The sequence below is a fragment of the Dipodomys merriami genome, unplaced genomic scaffold (genome assembly GCF_024711535.1).
Source record: "Dipodomys merriami isolate MVZ:Mamm:240054 unplaced genomic scaffold, mDipMer1.0.p SCAF_34, whole genome shotgun sequence".
Lineage (NCBI taxonomy): Eukaryota > Metazoa > Chordata > Mammalia > Rodentia > Heteromyidae > Dipodomys > Dipodomys merriami.
In genome coordinates this window covers 8,621,346-8,642,220 of record NW_027204937.1, presented here as the reverse complement: position 1 = coordinate 8,642,220, position 20,875 = coordinate 8,621,346, and the positions used below count along the sequence as shown (strand labels likewise).

The window sequence follows — 20,875 nt, the reverse complement described above, 5'->3', positions numbered from 1 at the left end:
GCACCATCCCTGAGCTTGTTTTTTCTCAAGGCTAGCACTCTACCACTTAAGCCCCAGAACTACTTCCAGCTTTTTCTGTTTATGTGGTGCTGAGGAATTGAACCCAGGTCATTGTACTTGCTAGGCAAGCACTCTACCACTAGGACCCTAAAGTTTAATTTCACATGAGATAATTTTGTAAGTAGAACCTTCTTTCACCTATTATTGGTTACCCAGTAGTATAGTTCTTTTTTTGGGGGGGGGGGTCTGGTCGTGGGGCCTGAACTCTGGGCCTGGGCACTGCCCCTCAGCTCTTCAGCTCAAGGCTAGCGCTCTACCACTTGAGCCACAGCGCCACTTCCGGCTTTTTTCTTTTTGCTTATGTGGTGCTGAGGAATTGAATCCAGGGCCTCAGGCATGCAAGGCAAGCGCTCTACCACTGAGCCACCTTCCCAGCCCCCAGTAGTATAGTTCAAATAGGCAGGAAAATTGCCTGGTTATTTCCTTTTACTTAACTAATATGTAAAATAATGAATTGGGAAGTATTTATCTAGATATATCCAAAAGTACTAGAAGCAGGTACTCTAGCAAATATTTGTGTGCCCATATTCATAGCAGCATTAGTTACAATAATCAAAGGTGGAAGCAATTGAAATGTTTATTCACAGATAATCAAATTGTGATATATGCATATATGTATATATATATATATATACACAATAGAAGATTATATAGTCCTAGAAAGGAAATTCTATATGTGCCAACATAAGGAACAAATGGACTCCTACCGAACGCCATCCATTACTGACAGTGATACTGTGTAGAGTAGCATTTTATACCTTGCAAGGGTTGTTAAACTTATAAATTTATTTTTGTTTTTGTGGTTCTGGGGATTGAACTAAGGGCCTCACCTATTCTTGAAGTACATCGCTATCATTATATGGCATCTGGCATATAGTGCATGATAACTGCTTTGGATGATAATGATGACTGACACCATGATTACGGAGATGATACGTCATGAATCTGTCATCTAGCTCTCAAATAAACTTTAACAACTGTTACCGACTATACTGATGACACTGCCTCTTCTCCATGCATCCCATCCTGTGTTCTACTCACACTTGACTTTTTGTTCCTTTACAGTGTTGCTCATAAAAAAAAAAAAAAAAAAAGAAATTACCTCTACAGTGTTGCTCATTGCTTCTGACATATTTTTGTTGCCATGAGTTTTCTGTACCTTTTGTCTGGGGCACTCATTTTCGAAGAGACTTTTCAAATGTTAGCTCTTTTCTTTTCTTTTTTTGGTCAGTCATGGGGCCTGAACTCTGGGCCTGGGCACTGTCCCTGAGCAATTCAGCTCAAGGCTAGCACTCTACCACTTGAGCCACAGGGCCACTTCCGGCTTTTTCTGCTTATGTGGTGCTGAGGAATCGAACCCAGGGCCTCATGCATGCAAAGCAAGCACTCTACCACTGAGCCACCTTCCCAGCCCCATGTTAACTCTTTTCTGTTAGCCTTTCTGATTCACTTCCTTCCCAAAAGTTTGGTACTCCCTCTTCCTTCAATTTTTTTTAACATTTGTCTCTTGTAGCCACAGTAGTACTGTTAAATGGAATTACATATTATTGTGTGATACTATATAATAACACTATTATATTTTATACATATATTACCTGTTTATATATTATTAATAATATATATTAGTTTGTATACTTTTACATATTATTTTTGCCTTTTTTCCATCTAGAGTAACATATAGTAAAGAGATATTCACAATAGCTTATTTTTAATTTATTTTATTTAATTATTTATAGAAATGATGAATAAATGTTTGACCAGCTGCCCTTACTATGGCTTGCATGCAAAAGACCTCCAGAGTTAAACTATAGGAGACAGTGATACATGATAAAAAACAAAGCAAAACACTTGGTTTCAGGATGCCTAAAATGTAAAATAGGGAAAGGAATCATAGAAGCTTATATAGACACTGTGCTAGAGGATTTTCACATGCAATTGTAAATCATATTTCATTGTACAAATAAAGAGACTGTTGATTTTTAGTAACTTACCAATATCACACAGTGATGGTTAATCTGGGATTAAACTTGGGTTTGCCTCATTCCAAAACTGTATTTAGTCCTTTAGTATATCAGGCTCCCATTCTAAACACCAAGTTGTTGCAAGTTGTAGTGTAAAATGAATGGAGGAAAGCAGAAAAGTGAGAGTTTGACTGTGTTGATTGTAAAGCACCACAAGGTGGTGCTCTTGCCTTGATGGCATCTGTGAAAAGAAATTAAGATCTAAATCCTACCCTTTATCCAGCCCTATAGATTGAGTCAATTTATCCATTTGCTCTGATCTCTCTCTCTGTCTCTGTCTCTGTCTCTGTCTCTCTCTCTTAATCTCTGGGATTGACATCATGCCATCTACTCATGAGACTGTGAATATTCAACTCATTAATATATTTTAAATATACTCAAATGCAATACTCTTAATGAATGGTAGTACAAATAATAATTATTTTATACAGACGAATCTCAAATTCTGATGAATTCTAAATGGGCCTAGGAATTATCAAAGTAACATGAATTATACTCAACAAAGTTTTAATATTAAATATGAGTCTTTGAAAACTATTAATCCATATATAATTTAAAGTAACTCTGTTATCCAGCACAGAGAAATTGAGTACAAGTAGACCATCCCTTATAAGAAAGAGTTTTCAAATTTTTGGGGTTTTGTGATATTTTTATTTAATTAATGAAATACCTTTTGGATGGAACCGTCACCTGTGAATGTCACTTACGTTTTATTTATATTTTACACAAGTAGGCTGAAAGTAATTCTTTTATAATTTCATTAATGTGACTACACCTGAGGTCACATATGGAATTTTCATATGTGGCACCCTGTTGACAATCAAAAATTTCTGGATTTGGGGTATTTGAAATCTGACATTTTTGGATTAGGGACTTAATCTGCACTCTATATTTAACTACTGTGCTAGGTAAGAGTTGACTAAACCCCTTTTAGTTTGTCATAAAAGAGATCAGCACAATAACATAGATTATTAATAGCTTCAGCACTGGCTCACGCAGATGCCATATTTTATTGACTCTATGACATTTTTTCATGTCCCTGGCATTAGTATGCAGCTAACAATAAATGACATACTAGAATAGATACAGGAAGGCATTATTTTATATTGATAAATAATCTTAAAAATGTCATTTTTCTCCCACTTAAGATTGCATTATATAAGACCTGTTATCAGTTGTCTGTTCAATGAAAAATTACTCTATCAATTTTGACCATTTTAGCAGCTCTTTTGTTTTCTATGAATTTGACATTGCAAGTATCTTGCTTCCTTAACCAAAACATATACATTAATTTATATGATTTGTATATAAATGTTACTAGTGCTGAATATTTATAATTCACAATTATAAATTAAGTTAAATGATAAAGTGATGAATAATGTTTTTCAGGTAAATCCTTTCCTTAGGAAAGCTGAAAAAGTATTAATGTCAGACATTAAAGTTGTTATAGAAAATTGGAATATACAGCTAGGCATTGGTGGCTTATGCCTTGTAATCCTAGCTACTCAGGATCACTGTTCAAAACCATCCCAGGCAGGAAGATCTGTGAAATTCTTATGTCCAATTAACTACCCAAAAGCCAGAAGAGGAAGTATGGCTTGAGTGGTAGAATACTAGGCTTGAGTGGAAAAGCCAAATGAGATCACAAGACTATGAGTTCAAGCCCTAGTACTAGCATACAAACAAAAATAGAGAATATACAGCAGACCCATTATCACATAGATAGCATGTGGAATGACAATTGTGTAATAAATTAGAAATCTCATAACAAAATAGTAGACACTTACCTCCTCCCATGCTAATTGGTGAAAGTAGAAATTATAATGGAAATTATTGAAAATAGAATGATAATGAAGGAACCACATGTTAAACCACATGCCAAGAAGTCTATCATATTTTTTACTTCTAAACTCGAGGTTTTCTTTTTTCACCTAAACTCATAGTTTCACACTTGCTAGGCTAGTCCTAACTGGGTACCACTTGAGCAATGTTCCCAGCTCTGCCTTACATGTATGTGTATGGAAAGTCCAAAAAAATCTACAAATGCACAATTAGATTTAAGAAGTGATTTAAGCAAGAATATTTTATACAAAGTCACTATGGATAGCCAACTACATTTCAATATACTATTAGCAATTAGAAAATGAGTTTTTTGGATTATATCTCAGCTTCAATTACTTACCACATACTTCACTCATATGAAGTGTCCATTTTTGTATATTCACAGGGCTGTTCCACCATCAACAATAGTCCATTTCAGAATATTTTCATCAATCCATGAAAAAATCCAGTAATAACTGATGTGGTGGTATGTTCCTCTAATCCCAGCTACTTGGGAGGCTAAGTAGGAGTGCTTAAATTGCCCAAGCCAATCTGGGCAACATAGCAAGACCTTTCTTAAACAACAATAATAACAACTCAAACCAGAAACCCAGCTCTACTAAGCATTCATCTCCATTTCACCCCAATCACCTCCCCAGCCCTTGGGAACTATTTAAGCTACTTTTAATCAATTTACCTATTGTGGATATTTTATATAAATGGAATCATATAAAGTAGTCTATAATGACTAGCGTCTGTATTTTTTTTATACTCAGTAAGTGGTAGCTACATCATAACTTTGAAGGTTTATCAATTAACCAGAATGCACTGCTCCCATACATGCTTCCCACTGAAGTACATTTATATTTACTGTCATGGAATAAGTAGGTTTATGCCAGTGGTGACTCAGTCCTAGCTCTGCCACTTAATGTAGCTTTGGTTAAGTCATTATACTTACTCCCTGGAGACACTTTTCCAATTTAAAAGTTGGGAAAAATGTCTTACCCAATCAGAAACTGAAGAGTAGGTACAGTCTCTGGGAAGAAATGAATAACTATTTGACCATTACCCAACATTCATGGGATAAGAGTAGTCCTTGATATTTAGCCTTTTCTTTGTTCCTTTTTCCTGTGATTAGATATTTTTCTCTTGAGTTTTCTCAACACATATTTTCAAATTCTCTGAAAATGAGCTCTCTGAGACTAATCTGTACCATATTGCTTCTCTTACCCTGGGACATTTGACCTGCCCCAAGTTCTTTAGTTTTTTTTCTGTAGACTATGTAAGACACGTAGTATTTTAAGACCATTGACCAGTAGATGCATCATTTTCTTTCTCTTTAATTCCTATTATCCTAACAGAACATGATTTTACATAGGGCTGAATATAAAAAAAATTAGATTTAAAAGCTGGGCTATACACTGTCACTAGACAACGTATAAATCTAGTTTCCTTTCTCTCCCTTCATTTTGGAATTGTTCATGTTTTTCTTTAGAAAACATGTACTGTTTATATCCAAGTGCCATGTGTCAAAATAAATTGTTTCCAAGACCTAATGGCAATTCAGTAGGAGGAAGCAGACAAATAAGCAAGTAACAGTATAGTATGAAATCTGCCAACTGTAGAGCACTGTACAAGTGGTTATGGGAGCATCTGGAAAAAAGGACTGGAAAGTGTTTTGAAGTGAATGTCATCTGGCATTTCTGCACTAATAAGCATAATACATAAACAGCCAGATGAAGGACACCTGCTTTGTTTGAACCTCATAACAACCTGGAGAGATACAGGTTTCTGATTCCCATTTTAGAAAGCAATTTAAAGCTCAGGTTCAGCTTCTGTATTTGTCCCCTCCCCCCAACATCTATGACCCTCATGCAGAGTATAGAAAGTCTCCTTGCCGGATCCTCGAGTATCCTGCCAGCCGTTCTCCTTTAGTTCTTCCTCCTTAAGCCAAACTAGAATTCTCAGATTTCTCTGTTCTGTCTAGCCTGCCTCCAGTGTCCTCGGTGTATTGAGTATTCCAGGGCTGTAGCAGCAGTGAATATTGCTGATGTCATTGTTTGCCTTATTGGGATTTTGCTCTTTGTTTCACAGGGAGCTGTGATTGGTATAGACGATGAGGACGACAGCACCTTCACAATAACTGTTGATCAGAAAACCTTCCATTTCCAGGGTGAGCTGAAAGAAGAGATTCTTTCTCTTCATAGTCCCAACTGCTTCTTTCCTTCTCTTTTGGGTTATCTGCTGAATGACTTGAGTGTTTTTGCTACTGATCCTGCATGAACGAGTGTACAAGAGCATTCTGGATGAAGTGGTACTGAAGGTTAGGCAGGGATTTGTATCGGCAGTGGATACACATTTATTTGAAGCGACTGTGGATCTGGCTGCAATTGGAGATTAAATTTGAAAGGATAAAAATCAGTGAAAAGAGAGTAATGGGCTGCTGCTGCTGCTGGCTTGTGTTTACAGAAGGTTGCTCATCTTCTTTATCGAGGAGTGTAGTTTGTTTCTGCATGAAGAGGCTAAAGACTGTGAAGGTTGCAGTGTTTGTGTAAAACTCAAGATGTAAATTAAATTGAAGCTAGTGGAAATCTTTGCCTGAAAGGTTTTGTTGTGCTTCAGGAAGTACAAGTTTGCATTCATTTCATCTTCATTTTTGTGTCTTGTCTGCCAGCTATCATTTCTCTATTATCCTTTCTGTAGTTAATAACACCAATGCCATCTGCCACTGCTATGTTCCGGCATTTCATGCTATGGTTCACCGGTAGAAAGGGTAAGGTGCTATATGATGATTTTCATTTCATCTTGCTGTGAAAGCTCTAAATCAGCAAGTAAAAGCCAATTTTAATGATCTTGTACTAAGGTGCTTGTCTCTTAGGATTGCCTGGTAGTTTTGATACTAGTGATATTGTTATTTTGCATATCCAGAAAAACCTCTATTTTATATTTAAAACAGTTAAAGAAACTTAGAAATGAGAATATTTGGAGACATTATTATTATTATAGTCCAGAACACTTTCTCTGATTGCAAGTAATAATACATTGCTATAGATGCTAGGTATAATGAGATGAATACATATTAAATAAATATAGAACTTAAAAGTGTTTTCTTACGAAGCCCAGATACGCTATACAATGACTATATGAGGGTATTCAGGCAGCTATTGTTATTCTTCTATGCTAGGACAGTATATTGCAGATATTTTTCTTCACTGTCTTATTTTCAAAATAGACACATAGAAATGAAGAAGGTACAGCTTATATACAATATAGACAAACCAGTGTACTCACTGGTTACATTTTAATACTTTCTTCTGCTTATCTTTAAAATGTTCACTATGTTTGATAATGTTTATTTAGAACTGATTAATGATGTTTTCTTGAATTTTTCCACTATAACTTCCTTAAATATTTTAATTGTGTTATGTTATAAAAACCTAGAGTCCTTATTTTTAAGTTAACTGTATAATGCTGCTTATAAACCAAGGAAGATAATTTCCCCACACTGGGACTCTTTACTTGAATATTTTAAGGCATTTCAAGTAAGAGCTGCTGGTTGCAGGTGAGGGCTGCAGTACATAATTCTCTCCTCTGCAGTCACCTCTGGACTCGCAGAATTTGTGTTGTTTTCTTGTTCGAAGAAGAGACATCTATAGAGCAAAGGCACCTATGCCTTCTCATTTATTTTTAAATTACTATGTTAAACTGATCTCTCCTTTGGCATTCCCATAGTTATATGACTTACTTATGAAACAAGACATTTCTCTAATGAATCATATAAATGATAAGGCTAAGTAAGAGTTATATATATTTTTTAAATGAATTCTTAGTTCTGAGACTGTCAGATTGGTTATTTTCTGCTCAGTAGTTATGAGGTCTTAGGTATCACAAGATCTAGCTTTTACAAAGGACTTGATACGACTATGTTTATTTCTTATTTTTTGGCAATTATGAGTAACTTCATATTTATAGATCCTTACTCAAGAAAAATCTGCAAATTTGATTTAAAAAAGTTCTCAATGTCTGATAAATCTTAAATTCAAGATGATTAAAAGCAATTTGGGTTTGAATATATTAATTAACATGTTTAAATGTGCTGAAGTATCTATCAATCTATCTTTTGAAGGGGGCGAGTGCTCTATCCCTGAGTTATATGTAACCTAGTTTTTATGTAATGTACCAAAATTCTTGAAAGTAAATGATACATGTATAAAACAAGTTTTACTGGCAACTATTAAAAGAAAGCTCGTTTGTTTAAACACATTCATTCATTTATTCATTTAACATCTATTTTAGACATTATTCTGAAATACAGTGGTCTATAGAATAGATAAAATGCCTTTCCTTCTTGGTTCATCCATCCATTTTGGTAGAGGAAAAAGGCAGTAAATAAAATATATTACATAAGTAAATAAGAGTGATAAGACCTGGGGAGAAAAAAAAGCTGTAAAGGGTGAAAATAAAATATAATTTTGTGTCTTTGTGTGTGGGGAGAGGGTTGACATTTTCAGCTAGGATAGCTAGAGTAAAACTCGTTGAGATTAGTGCTGAAGAACGTGAGGGCACAGACTGTGGCTGTGTTGAGGGGTTAAGGGGAGGTAGGTATGTCATTCTAGACAGAGACTATAAGTACAAAAAAGTGTCCTTGCCATATTTGAAGAATAACAAGGATGCCAGCCCTGGTGGGAAGGATGCATAACCATAGAGAAGAATAGTGAGATGAGATCCAAGAGAAAACCCAGTCATGGGGCGTTGAATTCCATTGAGACAAAAAGGTCAAACTGAGTTTTGAGCATGATAGAAATGGCATGATAGCATTTGCATTTTAACAGAGTCACTCTGGTCATTGCATTGAGAATAAAATGCTGGGGTTGGAGGAATGGCTCAGTTGGTAGAATGCTAGCCAATGAATGAAAGCATTAGGTACCAAATTTGAGTCCTGGTCTTGGACCGACCAAAAGAAAAAAAAGAATAAAATGCAAGGAGTAAGGAAAAACAAAAGAGACTTTTTAGGAGGCTATTGTAAACCAGAAGAGAGATAGTAGTGGTTCCTATATAGTAGCAATATGGTTAGGGAAGTAGATAGAATTCAAATTGAGGGTTGTTATGGTGGTGGTGGTGGTGGTGGTGGTGGTGGTGTGGTGTGTGTGTGTGTGTGTGTGCGTGTGTGTTGGGACTGGGCTTGAACTCAGGGCTTCTTGCTCTTACTTAGCTTTTTTGCCCAAGGTTGGCACTCTGCCACCATAGCCATGCCTCTCCATTTTCATGTTTTTGCTAGTTATTTGGAAGAGAGTCTCAGATTTTTCTGCCCAGGCTGGCTTCAAACCATGATGTTCAGATCTCACCCTTCTCAGTAGCTAGGATTACAGGTGTGCCTCTCTAGTTCAGTGAGTTTTGACAAGTTTACACATAACTGCTACCACAGTCAAAATCTAGAACATTTCTATTATTCCTAACAGATTTCCTTATGTCTCTTTTTAGTCAGCTCCCATTCCCAACTGAAGGAGCCAATGAAGGATCCCACACATCCATCCCAGGGGACCACACAGAGGCAGGCAGGCACAGGAGAAAGATTATTATAAAGTTTATTAGAGGAGCCATATTTCCCCCAAGAGGAGGGCCTGCGTCCCCATCCAGGTAGCAGGAGGGTCTGAGGGATTGGAAGTGAGGTAGATGGGAGGTCAGGTGGGTCTGGGTGGAGAGAGGGAGAGGCCAGCTGTATGGCGGGAACTCCAGGAATGGGAGAGATCCCAGGAGGTCTGGGTGGAGCTGAGGACCAAAGGTGAGCAAAATACTAACACCAGCCCCTAGCTCCAGGCTACCATTGATCTACTTTCATGTTTGTTCATTTGTTTTTCCCATAGGACTGGGCTTTGGTACTGGGCCTCACATCTGCTAGGCAAGTATTCTACCACTTGAGTCATGCTCCCAGTCCTTTACTATTAGTTTTTGTTTTTTCCAGAGAAGATCTTGCTCTTTTGCCTGGACCAGACTTGCACCATGAGCCTATCCACCTGGGATAGTGAGTAGCTGGGATTGCTACTTATTGCACCAACTGCCCACCTCACTGACCTGTTTTTTTTTTTAAACTATAGATATAACTGTTCATTTGGAGAATCTCACACAAATGGACTTAATACAGTATATACTTTCTTTTGTGTGGCTTTATTTTAGCTCAGTTATGTTTTAAAGATTCATCCATCATGGTTGCACACAGGTAGTACTTACACTTCAGGTTAGATATCCCCAACTTGAAGTTCTGATAATTTCCTGTATTATACTGACCCTTGTATTTCTTTTAGTTAATCATCTAACTGGTAAGCTTGCTAATCAGTACTCACCTTTGCCAAATGTTGTCTTTGTTTTGGTTTGGTTTTTGGTTTTTGTGCAGCCTTTTCATTAGTTCTTTGTGTAGCAGCATTTACTCTCATGATCATAATACCTTCATCAATATAACATCAGTAAAGCATATGATTTGAAGTTGTATTTCATTATTGTATTTCTTAATATTAAATTTGGCTGGCGGGCTGAGGGTTTAGTTCAGCGGAAGGGCACCTGCCTGGCGAGTGCAAGGCCCTGGATTCGATCCTCAGCTCTGGAAAAAAAAAAAAAAAAAGCTATAAAGACTAAATTTGGATGGCCCTAAGACAGCTTGACATATACCTTTGGAGGAAGGAAGTCAAGTTCAAAATTAATGGTGAGAAAGCTGTATCTTTGCTTTAATGAAATGATCTGCTTTGGGTGATAGTCTAATAGGAATAATCAGGATTATGTAGAAGCTGAGCTCTTGCCTTGAGCAATTTAAGTCAAGTGGGCATGGGTATAATGGGATTTTTTTTTCTATGAGATGACTGGAAATTTTTTCTGGAGAAGGTGTGTTATATTGTAAAAGCGAGTCTCTGGTCAGAAAAAGAAGGAAGTGTGTTAGAGAGGAAGCAGACACTAAAGATTAACTTAATGGCCTGGACACTGTAGTCTTTTATAAGTATCCCACATGTTTATAAGGTCAGTATTTTTATTCCCATTTTATAGGTAAGAAAATGGTCAGTTTTTATTCATTTACTTAGTAAGTGGCAGAATCAAACCTATGCTATTTTCATTATACAGAACTTATTATTTATGCCTTTTCTCTTTTGTTTCCTTAGCCACATTGACTTATCTTTTATCATGTCAATACAACTCTAGCTCCATTGCTATTTTTTCTCCTTCTAAATGGAATGGTGTACTTGTACTCTCAGAGTATAAGTGTGTTTTTGCTATCAGGTGGTGTTGGTTGTCAAGGTTTTTCCTGAGCTCAGTGGATATTCCAAGTGGAGGCTTGCCACTGAAGCCAGGCCCAACTACATAGGGGAACTGGACACTGGTTGGAAGAGGACAGTGAATCTAATATGAGGTATGATAGGAATAAATCTGTCACCAAATATTCAGAAGCCCTCCAAAGTACTTTCTACTGGTTATCAAAGGTAAAGTTTGTTCAGAAAGGAGAACAATCACTTATCTTGAGTTAATGACAATTTAATGCCATTTAATAAATTCAGGAAGGAAACAAAAACTAGGCAAATAAGATACATAAGTTGGATGCTGGTAGCCTAGGTCTGTAAGCCTAGCTACTCGGGAGGCTAAGATCCTAGGATCGTGGTTCACCAGACTGAGGAGGAAAAATCTGTGAGACACTTATCTCTAATCAACCATCAAAAAGCCAGAAATGGAACTGTGGCTCAAGTGGTAGAGCACTAGCCTTGAGAAAAAAATAATAATAAAATAAAAAAGGTCAATGATAGTGCTCACACACACACACACACACACACACACACACACACACACACACACACACAAAGATAAATGTATTTAAAAGAGAGAGAATTTGCTATTATTTTGTCCACTTCTGATGTAAACAGGGCCAATACAGATGTAGCATAACAAAGTAACAGAACTAGAGCAGTAAGAAATTATAAATGATTATGTTATTGTAAAGAGAGAATTTTTTTTCCCCCGTCATGGGGCCTGAACTCTGGGCTCTACCACTTGAGCCACAGTGCCACTTCTGGCTTTTTCTACTTATGTGGTGCTGAGGATTCAAACCCAGGGCCTCATGCATGCCAGGCAAGCACTCTACCACTGAGCCACCTTCCCAGCCCTAATTATATTATTGTAAATAAAATCTTAAAGGTGAGAGAAAGGCCTGGAATTATTCCCTGTATGGATTTAATGAGCAGGTAGTCAGACATTGACAAGTATCCTATGTAATTATATTTGATTGCATAATTCTCGTATGTCAGCTGAGGACTCATTTCTGGTTCTTGAAGGAAATAAACCAACATATCTTCTCATATTTATTCTTTCTTGGTAGAGGAAATCCTGTATAATTATGAAAAGTAGGCTGAGAATGTGACTTAGTAGAGTGCTTGCCTAGCAAGCATGAAGCCCTGGGTTCCATTCCTCAGTACCACATAAACAGAAAAAGCCAAAATGGTGCTGTGGCTCCAGTGGTAGAGTGCTAGCCTTGAGCAAAAGAAGCTCAGGGACAGTACCCAGGCCAGTTCAAGTCCCAAGACTGGCCAAAAAAGAAAAGAAAAGAAAAAGAAATGTAGAACACCAGCTCACCAGCATTGGTTTAAGCATAGTGATTTGGTGTAAATTATAAGTAATAAATATTATAATAAATTTTATAACATTAGTAACATTTGTTGTGTTTTACATGACAGGATTTAATTTTGTGAAATATACTGCTTATATTGCAGTCTTTATCTAAAAGTATATGCTTTCTAAAAGAAAGGCAAAGATATTATGTTAATCACTTACAGCTAAATATAGAGAAGGAAGGAAGTATCTTACTGTTACCTCTCTGTCCTTAGCACAGTTCTTGGAGAGACCCAGTTCCTTGGAGAGGCAGACTGTAGTCTTCAGAAAAGTGATTTACTATTAATATTTTAAATGATAATACACAAATACCTTCATTCTAGTTCATATGCTGAAGAAATATTTACATAGTTTTAATGTATTAAGGCCTTTTTACTCCCAAGTTCATGTGGAACCATTATATATTTTCCGAAATGCCTTTAAGCATTTTATTTACAATAACATAATCATTTATAATTTCTTTCTTTTTTTTGGGTCCGGTCGTGGGGCCTGAACTCTGGGCCTGGGCGCTGTCCCTCAGCTCTTCAGCTCAAGGCTAGCGCTCTACCACTTGAGCCACAGCACCACTTCCAGCTTTTTTCTTTATGTGGTGCTGAGGAATCGAACCCAGGGCCTCAGGCATGCAAGGCAAGCGCTCTACCACTGAGCCACCTTCCCAGCCCTCATTTACAATTTCTTATTGGTCTAGTTCTGTTACTTTGTTTTGGCCCTGTTTACATCGGAAGTGGACAAAATAATAGCAAATTCTCTCTTTTAAATATATAATCTGTGTGTATGCGTGTATGTGTGCATGGGCATTATCCCTGATCATTTTATTTTATTTTATTTATTTATTTTTGGTTGGTCGTGGGGCTTGAACTCTGGGTTTGGGCGCTGTCCCTGTGCTCTTCAGCTCAAGGTGAGCATTCTACCACTTGAGCCTCAGCGCCACTTCCGGTTTTCTAGTGGTTTATTGGAGATAAGAGTCTCATGGACTTTCCTGCCCGGGCTGGCTTTGAACCACTATCCTCAGATCTCAGCCTCCTGAGTAGCTAGGATTACAGATGTGAGCTACCAGCACCCGGCTTATTTTATTTTTTTCTCTCAATGCTAATGCTCTACCACTTTAGCCATAGTTCCACTTCTGGCTTTTTGATGGTTAACTGAAGATAAGTGTCACACAGACTTTTCCTCCTCAATCTGGCTTTTGAACCATGGTCCTTAGATCTCAGCATCCTGAGTAGCTAAGCTTACAAACGTAGGCTACCAGCATCTAACTTATGTATCTTATTTGTATCTTATTTGCCTAGTTTTGGCATTAAGTTTTCATCATCTCAAGTTGAGTGATTGTTCTCCTTTCTGAACAAACTTTACCCTAGATTACCAGTAGAAAGTACTTTGGAAGTTCTGTATTTACCCTCATGAACAGAGACTTGGCTTTAACGTCCCAAAATTACCTTTTCCATCCTGCTCTCTCCCTTTTCTTTTCTAGACTACATTAAAGATGTATTCTGTTTTTTTTTTTTTCCTGAGAAGAGAATATTTAAATTATAATTAATTTTATACTTTATTTCAATTAATTTTAGGTGTGTGTGTGTGTGTGTGTGTGTGTGTGTGTGTGTGTGTGTGTGTGTGTGTGTGTGTGTGTGTGTGTGTGTGTGTGTGTGTGTGTGTGTGTGTGTGTGTGTGTGCTTGTGTGTGCTTGTGTGTGCTTGTGTGTGTGTCTGCCCGCAGCACCACTTCCGGCTTCCGGCTTTTTCTGTTTATGTGGTACTGAAGAATGGAACCCAGGGCTTTGTGCATGCTAGGCAAACACTCTACCACTGAGCCACATTCCTAGCCTCCAATTTATTTTAGTTTGTGTATTGGTATGCAGTTTGAATTTAGGGCCTTGCATTCTTGCTTGCTTTTTTGCTCACAGATGGCACTCTACCAATTGAGCCACCTCCAGCCTAGTAACATGTAATTGAGCATCCTTGTTAATAATTTCAGATAAACTTTGGATGGTGAGATTCTTGAACATGTCAGGTTTACCAAATTTCAGGATTAATTGAATTTGAGATTTTTCAGTTCCAAAATCTTTTGGCAGCCTGCTACTTCCTGTTTGTTCTCCTCCATTGGTATGTCTGTTTTAGAGAAAGGATCTCATAATGCAGTTTAGCCTGATTTGGAATTCCCTATGTAGAACAGGCCAACCTTGAACTTATGATTCTTTTGCTTCTAACTCTGGGATTACATGTTTATGCCATTATATCCAACTTTTCTTCTATATTCTCTATGTTGTGGAACAGTGCCTGTATTTCCTCAACCAAGCTAGATGCTTTCTTCTCCTCTGTAACTACATTCCTTCTATTCCCTGATAAGTCAACATGTCTATTTTATTCTATCCTTTCCCTATTCTTTACCTAAGTCAATTAGATTTTTCAACTTCTTACCTTCAAATTTCCTATAGTCCTTTTAACTTCCATCTTTCCCTTTTTCTGGTCTCTGTTCACATTCTTTATTAGTGTCTTTAAAACCATCCTATTCCTACCTAACATTTTTTATACCTTTTAGTCTTAAGGACCTGATTTTTTTCCATGAAGTTCAAAATTAAAGAATAGTGACCCATGAGCCTGGCCCCGGTGGCTCACACCTGTAATCCTATTTACTCAGGAGGCTGAGATCTGAGGATCATGGTTCAAAGCTAGCCTGGGCAGGAAAGTCCATGAGACTCTTTTTTTTTATTTTTTTATTTTTTTTATTGTGAAAATACCATACAGAGGGGTTACAATTACATGGGCAAGATAATGAGTACATTTCTTATCAAGCATTGTTGCCGTCTCCTTTGTTTCCCCTTCCCATTCCTTCCCATCCCCCCTCCACCCCCCTCCCAATCCCCCCCCCACCAAAGTTGTAAAGTTCGTTTTTCGACATAACGACTTGTACATCTCATTGTTGCAATGGGTCCACCTGTATCCCTATTTTATCTCCAATAAACCACTAGAAAACCAGAAGTGGTGCTGTGGTTCAAGCAGTAGAGTGCTCGCCTTGAGCTGAAGAGCGCAGGGTCAGCACCCAAGCCCAGAGTTCAAACCCCCGACTGACCTTAGGGGCTAGGGTGTAGCTCAGTGGCAAAATGCTTGCCTAGCAAGTGCAACATCCTGAGTTCGATCCCCAGTACCAAAAAAGAAAAGACCAACAAAAACAAAAACAGTGACCCTTTATTAATCTTTTAGGAACTGAAATCATAAAATTCTGGTTTATCCTTTATCTCAAAGTGAAGCAACTTTGGGATTGGCAGAGGGGTAAGGGGGGGTTATCATTAAAACATGGCTTATATTTAGTCTTTTGTTATAGTAGAATGTGGTCTTTAAATTTTGGCTTGAAAGACTTTTTTTAAAGACTTTTATTTTTTAGAGCAGTTAGGTTCATTAGCAAATTTGAGCAAAAAGTAGACCTCTTATATATGTACTAACTGCCTCCACACTGACAGAGCTTAAAGTACTTTGTCCAATCTAGAACTCTTCTCTCAAAATTTATAATATCTCTAAATACTGAAGAGTGGCTCTAAATACCAGGCCTGGTAATTCTTTACTACCTTGTTGATTTCCAATGCTTTCAACCAGTTTTTATTTTATTTTATTTTTTAACTGCTATGTAAAAACATAGCTTTGTACCTATGGGCTTACCATGATGGGTTTTTATGTGTTGTTTATGTTTTTTGTACTATTACTGGGACTTGAACTCAGGGTCTGAGTGCATATTTGTGTGTGTGTGGGGGGGGGGTCCAGTCGTGGGGCCTGAACTCGGCCTGGGCGCTGTCCCCTTAACTCTTCAGCTCAAGGCTAGTGCTCTACCACTTGAGCCACAGCACCACTTCCGGCTTTTTTCTTTTTGCTTATGTGGTGCTAAGGAATTGAACCCAGGGCCTCAGGCATGCAAGGCAAGCGCTCTACCACTGAGCCACCTTACCAGCCCCCCACGTCTGGTTTTTTACTTTAGGCTGGCTTTGAACTGCAATCCTCAGATCTCAACCTCCTCAGTAGCTAGGTTTGAGTCACCAGTGCTGGCTCATTTGTTGCTCATGGCTGATTGACTTTCCACCATTTAAGACATATCTCCAGTTGGAACATATTAAAACATTGATTATTGCTTTATAATAAAACTTTAAAAAACAACAAAAAAAACCCTTCCAGGTTTTGAAAAATCAGAGGCTGGCAATGTGGCTTAGTGGTAGAGTGGTTGCTAGCTTGCATAAAGCCCTGGGTTCAATTTCTCAGTACCACATAAACAGAAAAAGCCAGAAGTGGTGCTGTGGTTCAAGTGATAGAATGCTAGGCTTGAGCAAAAGAAGCTCAGGGACAGTGCCCAGGCCCTGACTTCAAGCCCTAGGACTGGCAAAAAAAAAAAAAAAAAGTAGAAAATAAAAAAATAAAAAATCAGTTAGTAGTTACTGCTATCAGTCAGTGGTCACCAAATGGTGATCACTTCTTGCTTCTATCCTGGGTTCCAGATACCAGCTCTCCCTCCTCCCTACTGTCAACTCACATTTTGCTCTCAGCTTTTTGATTTTTTTTTTTTTTTGGTTTGAACTGAGTACCTTGCTCTTACTTGGTAGGCATTCTACCACTTGAGCCACACCTTCAGCTTACTTTCAACTTCTGTAAGAGCAAGTTCTAGATTCTTCATATGAACAAGATCATGTAGTATTTGTCTTTCTTTGCCTTTCATTTAACATACGATTTCCAGTTCAGTCCATGTTGTTGTCAACAATAAGATTTTATTTTTCATGGCTGAATAGTATTCTTTATATATGTACAATATATATATATCATGTTTTAAAATCTGTGAATCAGTTGACAGAACCATTTTTTAAAAATAATTAATCCAGCTTTGCTAGTTTTCAGTGGCAGTTTGCGCAGAGCTATGTAATGGACTTACTAAGTGTAATTATTCCATTAGAAGCAAGTATATTGTGTTTGTACTTAGCTATTAGACCTATTAGATATTAGATGCTTAGCAATACAATAAGGCAGATCAAAGTGGAACCTATTAAAGAAATGACAAAATTGAATATCTCCAATCTTTTATTCTAGCTCGTGATGCTGATGAACGAGAGAAGTGGATTCATGCATTAGAAGAAACAATTCTTCGGCACACTCTTCAGCTTCAAGTAAGAGTCTATATGGTTTTTGGATATTTCCTTAAATTGTTTTTTAGGGGATTATATTTGATTATTTTTTCTTTGTAAAAAGTTGTTTTTTAGGGGATTATATTTGGTTATTTTTCTTTTTTAACTGTGACATAGTCTAATGAGAACTTTTTCTTTCTGAGTTGCTTATTCTTTTCTTTCAGTGTTAATAAAGTTGGACATTTATTTCTTCCTGAGTAAAATACTAATTTTTTTCTAAAAGCGACAGTATTCTGGAGTGTTGAAAGTGAAATGCTTGTGCTAAAGCAAATGGTTCAAAGAAAACAAAAACTCACTAAGGTGACGTGTGATTTGAAGTAGGCATTTCTGATCTCTGATCTCCCCATGTCTGTTTCTAGGTTCCATTTCTTTTGAGATGGTTTCAGATAGGCTTTTTTCTTTGTGATGGTAAGTTGATTATAGCAATTTCAAGAACTGAGTCTATCAGAGACTGTTCTTCTCAATGTAATTATCAGTTACTGGGCCTGTCACTTTTGTGTAAGTCCCATATCCAGTCTTAATGAATCACAATTTTATAGTCTTGTGTTTCACCCTGGAACTAGGGTGTTATTGGCTTTAGGCAACAGCATAGAAGACTTATCCCCACCTCACATCCAGCAAAAGTAGACTAAGGAAAAGGATACTGGGTCACAAAAGCAATAGATATTTCTTTTATCATACAGAAAATACTTGTTTGTGCTATTTTTCCAATGAAAGAGCATATGTTTGTGACTATAGAAGATTTTGTTTCATTTTAATTTAAAGGATTAAATCATAGATATGAAACTCATTTTCTCTACTTGCCTTTTCCCTGCAGCAAGAATTGGCCTTATTAGGAAAGATAATATAGAGTTCTACTAGATAATGAGTGCTCCACATTTGAAAGTGTCCAAATAGAGGCTTAAAAACATCATTGGAGCATGTGATTATTAATGGGATATAGATAATTAATAGGGAGTCAAAAGTTGGAGACCTGTATGTTACCTGAATTATGCTTTTTTTTTTTTTTTTGGCTGGTCTTGGGGCCTGGGGACTCTCCTTGAGCTTCTTTTGCTCAAGGCAAATGCTCTACCACTTGAGTAGGGTGTTGGAGACAAGAGTCCCATGGAGACTCTTGCCTAGGCTGGCTTCCAACTGCAATCTTCAACTCTTAGCCTCCTGAGTAGCTAGGATGATAGGTGGGAGCCACCGGTGCCTGGCTTCTGAACTATACTTTTAAAAACACTTTTATCTGGGGGGAGATTGGAAGGGAGGAAAAGAGGGAGAAAAATTAGGGAAGGGGTAATACTTAGACAAGAAATGTAACTACTACCTTACTTACATAACTGTAACTCCACTGTACAAAACCTTGACAATAACATAAAAAAACTTTTATGTGGGCTGGGAAGGTGGCTCAGTGGTAGAGCGCTTGCCTTGCATGCATGAGGCCCTGGGTTCGATTCCTCAGCACCACATAAGCAAAAAAGAAAAAAACCGGAAGTGGTGCTGTGGCTCAAGTGGTAGAGCACTAGCCTTGAGCTGAAGAGCTGAGGGACAGCGCCCAGGCCCAGAGTTCAGGCTCCAGGATCGGACCAAAAAACAAACAAACAAACAAAAAACTTTTATGTATTCTACAGGTAGTTTTATAAATAATGCAGCATCATTTTATCCAATTTGAGATTTAATTAGAAGATAACTGAATGTGGTTGATGATATTTCCCCACAGTTGGTTAGATTAACATTTAAGTTTCTCTATGATCAACTTTCAGTCTGCTCATATATGCATTCCTGCCATTGGACACCTATGGAAATCTATACAAATGTGGTTTCTGTTTCTGAATTGTCCTTTGCCCTTTTCTTCAAAGTCTAGTTTAGAAGTGACCTCTGTAGTAGAAAGGTCCTCTTCTTCTGACCCCAAGTTCAAAGGTCAGTCTGTTTCTTTTGATTGCCATAATCATTACACAATTCATTAAGTTTTTACAATATTCTTATCTTTTAAAATATATACAACTCCCACCTATTTAGCTCTTACTAGCTGTATAATCTAGGGTAATATTTAATATTTTTTAAACTCAGATTTTTCATCTGTGAAAAAATAGGTGTAAGTCTCAACAGAGTAATTGTGTTAGGGCTATATAATATCTAGTATAGAATGACTTGTACATAGAAGGTACCTCACAAATATTAGTTCCCTTCCTTTTATTCTGATTAATTGTAATTCTATCTAGACCATTTCTTCTACCTTTTCTTCTTCTTTTTTTTTTTTTTTTTTTCCGGTCGTGGGGCCTGAACTCTGGGCCTGGGCGCTGTCCCTCAGCTCTTCAGCTCAAGGCTAGCGCTCTACCACTTGAGCCACAGCGCCACTTCCAGCTTTTTTCTTTTTGCTTATGTGGTGCTGAGTAATCGATCCCAGGGCCTCGAGCATGCAAGGCAAGCGCTCTACCACTGAGCCACCTTCCCAGCCCTCTACCTTTTCTTCTATTCTTCCTTTTTCCCCTATTGTCCCTGCTTCTCTGTCATTATTAGCAAATTGTAACTAGGGTAGTTTGAAGATAGAAAAAAGACAATTACAAATTTGTCCTTGTCACTACTATGGAAGTTGAGTTTCCTACAGTCATTCTAAACTTATATGTTAGCTTCACACACACACACATACACATACATGCATACACACATACACATACACACACTATTAATAACCAGCTAGATTAGTTAGAAAGCTCCTTAAAGGGTAGCCAGAGGGGCTACTGAGCCTCTCAATCCCCTCTTCTTGGTTTGCAAGAAGTCTTCAGTAGATTTTTCATGATACTAATTTATTTACCTAGTATACTTTACAAATGAAATGCTGAGTTTGACAAGCAAGGGGTTAATTGCTGAAAGAAGATTCAGAATGTCTCATCCTGTAGGTTTCATAGTATTGTATGTTGCATGAGGTAGAATTTTAGTTAGACCTTAAACAATAAAGTATAAAATCAGTTTTATAAACTTGAATATATTTGAGCCTATTTTAGAAAAAAACCTTACAGGCTCTAAATTCTGGTATGTGGGTAAAGTATTATATCATAAAATTTTATTTAATGTGGATAGATACAAAGGCAAATGTAAATTTATTAGATTTAAACGCGTACCAAACTACCTCCAAGTCAGACATATGATGGTGCATGCTTATGATGCCAATACTTGGCTGAGGCAAGAAGATAAT

The 20,875-nt window shown here is 37.4% G+C and overlaps 1 protein-coding gene across 7 annotated transcripts in view; it reads left to right on the top strand.

Moving 5' to 3' along the window:
* Osbpl9 (oxysterol binding protein like 9) overlaps positions 1-20,875 on the top strand; it is a 127,110-nt gene that overhangs the window by 37,036 nt on the left and 69,199 nt on the right. For all 7 annotated transcript variants that reach the window (XM_069987247.1, XM_069987245.1, XM_069987249.1 and 4 more), the window contains exons 3-4: positions 5,997-6,075; positions 17,600-17,676. In XM_069987247.1, coding sequence (XP_069843348.1) covers positions 5,997-6,075; positions 17,600-17,676 — 156 coding nt within the window. The remainder of the gene's footprint in view (positions 1-5,996; positions 6,076-17,599; positions 17,677-20,875) is intronic.